This window comes from Nanorana parkeri, unplaced genomic scaffold (assembly GCF_000935625.1).
Source record: "Nanorana parkeri isolate BGI_ZX_2015 unplaced genomic scaffold, ASM93562v1 scaffold130, whole genome shotgun sequence".
NCBI lineage: Eukaryota > Metazoa > Chordata > Amphibia > Anura > Dicroglossidae > Nanorana > Nanorana parkeri.
In genome coordinates this window covers 1,055,779-1,060,568 of record NW_017306398.1, presented here as the reverse complement: position 1 = coordinate 1,060,568, position 4,790 = coordinate 1,055,779, and the positions used below count along the sequence as shown (strand labels likewise).

General features: G+C 43.8%; 1 protein-coding gene across 1 annotated transcript in view; it reads right to left on the bottom strand.

Annotated features, from left to right (window-relative positions):
- LOC108784893 (rap1 GTPase-activating protein 1-like) overlaps positions 1-2,174 on the bottom strand; it is an 85,709-nt gene extending 83,535 nt beyond the window's left edge. The window contains exons 1-2 of the mRNA XM_018553831.1: positions 2,030-2,174; positions 177-264 (exon numbers count right to left, since the gene is read on the bottom strand). Coding sequence (XP_018409333.1) covers positions 177-264; positions 2,030-2,088 — 147 coding nt within the window. The 5' untranslated portion in view covers positions 2,089-2,174. The remainder of the gene's footprint in view (positions 1-176; positions 265-2,029) is intronic.
- Positions 2,175-4,790: the final 2,616 nt, after the last annotated feature.

Genomic DNA, 4,790 nt, shown 5'->3' with positions numbered 1-4,790 from the left:
ACACTGGTCCTGATATAGGACAGATGTATGACTGATTCATACGCACAACTCATTGTGCTAGCCATAAACAAGGATTTTTTTGTTGCAGTTTCACCCACTTTTAATTAACTTCAAATCATATTTTGATCAAATGGATTAGAGAATATTTGAATTTTTGTGATAGGTGAATCTCTGACCTTGCTGTGAGAGGCCGGAGGATGAGACATCTCCTCTGCTGGTTTGTTAGGTGGATCCACAATGTACGGCTCCGTCTCCTCTGGCTTTCTGCAAGCAAGAAAAATGTGAGAAATAAAGACATATTTACTAATTGATGTATACGGAAGAGGAGAGAGAGAGCTGGGAAAAGAGTTGGAGACAAAGGGAGAGATGGGCAGAGGAAAGAAAGAGAGAGGGGAGCAGAAGGAAGTAGAAGGGAGGAGAAATGGAGAGAAGGTAAAAAAAAGTAGGGAGAACAGAGGAAGGGAAAGTAAAGGAAGGGAGAGCAGATGGGGAAAGAGAGTGGAAGGAAAGAAAAAAGAAGAGTAAAAAAGGCAGGAAAGGAAAATCAAGCAGAGGAGGGGAGGGTAGTGGAGAGGAGAGTAGATGGGGGAAGTGTAGAAGAGAAGGGGGGAACAGAGAGAAGGGAAGGGAAGAAGAAGGGGACAAGAGAAAAGAGGAGAACAGGGCAAGAGAGGAGTAGGAGAAAAAGAGAGAGGAGAAGGAGAAGAGAGAATGGGAAAGGAAAGCAGTTGAAGGGAGATGAGAGTAGATGAGGGGAGAAGAGAGTAGAAGAAGTGAAAGGAGAGAGGGAATGAAGAATGGAATAGGAGAGAAGAGAAAATAGGGTAGGGCAAAGAAGGGGAGTTGAAAGGAGTATGAGAGGAGAGGAGAAGAAAGAGGAAGAAGGGAGGAAAGATGAGAAGCAGAGGATGGGAAAGGAAAGTAGTTGAAGGGAGATGAGAGTAGGTGAGGGGAGAGGAGATGAGAAGAAGGGAATGGAGAGAAGTAAAGAGGAATGGGATAGGAGGGAAGTAGGAGAGGAGAGGGGAAAAAGGGAGAGAAGAGGAGAAAAGGGGGAATGAAGGGGAGAGATGATGGGGGAGAGGAGAAGAGAAGGGGACAGAGAAGAGGGAAGGGAAAAAAGAAGCAAAAAGGAGCAAAGAGGAGAACAGGGCAGGGAAGTGAAAAAAGAGAGGGGAGAGGAGAAGAAGAAGAGAGGAAGGCAAAGGAAAGTAGTTGAAGGAAGATGAGAGTAGATGAGGGGAAAGGAGATGAGAAGAATGTCAAGGAGAAGGGGGAAGAGGAAAAGAATAGGAGAGAAGATAAATACAGATTAGGGGAGAGAAGGGGAGTGGAGAGGAGTAGGAGAGGAGAGGGGAAGAAGGGAGGGAAGAGGAGGAGGGGAGGGGAAAAGAGAGGAAACGGGATAGGAGGAGGACAGGGAAGGAGAATAAAGGAGAGGAGAGGAAAATAAAACAGAGGAGAAGGGAAAGGAGTGGAGAAGAAGGGCAGAATGAGGAGAGGAGGGGAGTTGAAAAGAATGGAGGGAAGAAGAGAGGAGAGGAAAAGGGAAAGGACGAGATAGGAAAGGAATAAAAAGAAAGGTAAGGGAAAGTAGAGGAGAGGTAGAAGGAAATGGAAAGGTATGGAATGGAGAGAAGAAAGAATTTAATTAGTTTGATCTGGTAAAATAAATAATTTTTCCAAAGACTTTGCGTGAAGATGTAGTTGAGGAAAGGAGAATCTTAAATTTGAGAAATTCCTCCTGGGCTGGTAAGTGTTTTCTGTAAAAAGCAGATGCCTTTTTCCTCAGCAATTTCCAAACCAAAGCAGGACATTTCTGTTCATGCTGCCAAATGTCGCCATGGATAGTATATACCAAAATGATGATGTGAGGAAGGCAGAGGTTATTACTCATCCTCGTGTCTCCTCCAAGGACTGGTGGATGGGCCATTAAAAAAAAAAAAAAATCCAAAAAATGAAAATCAGCATTGTGGATGGGGAACAAAAAACATGACCCCTTTATATAAAATGGCAGGTGGGTACTCACCCTCCATATGCACCAAATGTGAAGCTTCGTTTGCGGGAGAACATCTGGAATCGTTCCATATGGACCGTCTATCCCGTATTCTGGAAGCTGTGAAGTTCTCATGGATCTGAGCAGGAAGAGAGAACTGGAGTTATTGAGGGGCCACCTGCATGGCAGAGGCTGCAAGATTCTCAGCCTGTCTAATGAATGTCAAAGACAACACATGAAAGGGAATAGGAAAATGTCATCGAGACAATCAGTGAGTGTCCCCCATGGAGAGTGCAGGCCCCCCTCACAGAGACAGACAAGGTTCTGTCTTATGGGCCTTCTCCTCTGCGTTGCCGTCAGTCTCTTTATCTCCCTCCTCTTCATTGTCTCTCTCTGTCCTCTAAACTGTCACACGTTATGGGACCCCCCGCTGCCGATTCCTCCTGTGGGGACGGTGACATTAACTAGTGAGAACAGCATGGAGCTCTCGCAGTAGACGTGGGAATGGCTTTTGCTTATTTAAACACGTCAATACAGACAAGAAGGTATTATGCTCGCTGGGCTCCGGAAGGCCATATTTTTCTACAGTGTACTATCAAACTAAGTTATAGCCACTTATATACAATTGTAAATCTAATTTAACTTTTTGGTAAATGTTAAGCTAAAACTCTGCATATTGCAATCTTTAAAATAAAAAATAACAGTTTACATTATTTTGAGTCTTTGATTTGTCCACTTTTCCTGTTCAATGCTTATTGTCAGTCAGGGCTCTGTCTGTTTAATTCCAAGAATATAAAATGTTGAGAAATGATAAAACACAACAGTTTTTGGATTTTTTTTAACATATCTTCATAATGCAGTTAATGCAGGCCAGAAATGTTGCACATGTAGTGGACACTATCTATAAAATGTATTACTAGGAGATGGTTACTGTACTCCTTACAGGGCAGCAGGAAATTGCCACTGTGTATACCACTAGGCTTCAGATAAGGGGCACTCATTTTGTCACTGGGAATTTAATAATTAGCACCATGTGACCATTGGGCATCAGAAAAGCGGCACTCATTATGTCACTCAGAATGAGGAAATTGGCACCATGTGACCATTGGGCATCAGGTAAGGGGCACTCATTATGTTACTCAGAATAAGAAAATTGGCACCATGTGATCATTGGGCATCAGGTAAGCGGCACTCCTTATGTCGCTCAGAATGAGGAAATTGGCACTGTCTGACCATTGAGCATCAGATAAAGAGCTCTCATATCACTCAGAATGAGGAAATTGGCACTGTGTGGCCATTGGGTATCAGATAAGGACACTCATTCTGTCACTCGGAATGAGGAAACTGGCACTGTGTATACCACATGGAATCAGGAAATTGGCACTGGCTATACCTCTGGCAACCTGATACCTTACACTGTATGTAGCACTCCTCTCTCCATGGCAGAATGATCCTCAAGATGGCGTGGCAGGCTAGCATTTTTCATCTCAGGGCAGGTTCGTGTCTTATTCTAAGGAAAAAAACAAACAGCCTCAGTCACTTTAGTCTTTTCTAGAGATTATTCACACAATAAATACTGGATTGAGTGTTAGGGGCACAGGATACCCAACAACGGAAAAATATCTCAAGCCTTTGAGTAGAAGCAAAATTGATAGTGGCTAGAGCAGTAATGAGTGATTTGACCCTATGCGAACAGTCACAGATACCTTAAATGTTGAGCAATGAGGTCTCAATGTCCACCGACAACAGCTTCTCCTAAGCCATTCAGGAAACCTTTCAGCATAGCAGACATTTCTGAAGATGCTGCATACAGGTAGTTGCCTTCCATAGCTTTTTCCAGAGATGCTTCATACAGGTAGTCATCTTCCATAGTAGACTTTCCCAGAGATGCTTTATACAGTTAACCATCTTCCATGGTAGCTTCCATAGTAGAGTTTTCCAGAAATGCTTCTTACAGGTAACCATCTTCCATAGTAGCTGCCATAGCTGACTTTTCCAGGGATGCTCCACATGAGTAGCCATCTTTCATAGTAGACTTTTCCAGAGATGCTCCATACAGGTAGCCATGTTCTTGATTTCGGATTCTCAATACAGGTGGTCATCTCTTGCTCTAGCTCTTTTTGGATGTGGCCTCCAACAAGGAGCAAGCTTAAATTTCTAAGACTTTAGCACAAACCTCCGGCTGGGGCAAAGCCCAAGAAGAGGAGACCTCCTCACAGTGACATCCTCAGCAAGCAAAAGCCCAGGAGGGAAGGCTCCTTCTAAAAGGTGGTGTCAGGGAAGTCCAACTGGACTCCTTAGTACAGCTGGTGCACGGACCACTGCATGTGCCAGTGCTAAAAAATATGGGCGTGGGAAGCGTTTTTGTGCCAACATCGCGCACATGTATGCGCATGCATGTGTGCAATGTCATTTTTTTGCGCAGTGGCACATGCAACAAGCACAAAAAATATAAATAAAGCTCAGGCTGGTTACAACCTACCTGCATACAACACTAAAGGTATCTAAAGACCCTCCAGCTTAAGGCAAGGTCCCTACATGTACTGTATAGTCCACAGGGTATTACTGTCAATGCCACTGAGCACCAAGAAATTGGCAATGTACGGTACATTATATAAAGTACTAGGCATCAGGAGATTGTTATTTATCACTGAGCACCAGAACACGGTATATACCAACAGTCAGAAACGTGGCACTATCTATACCACTGGGGACCAGAAAAATGGCATAGCATATACCACTGGGCATAACAAACTGGCTTTGTGTATATCACTGACCACCAAAAAAGTGACTA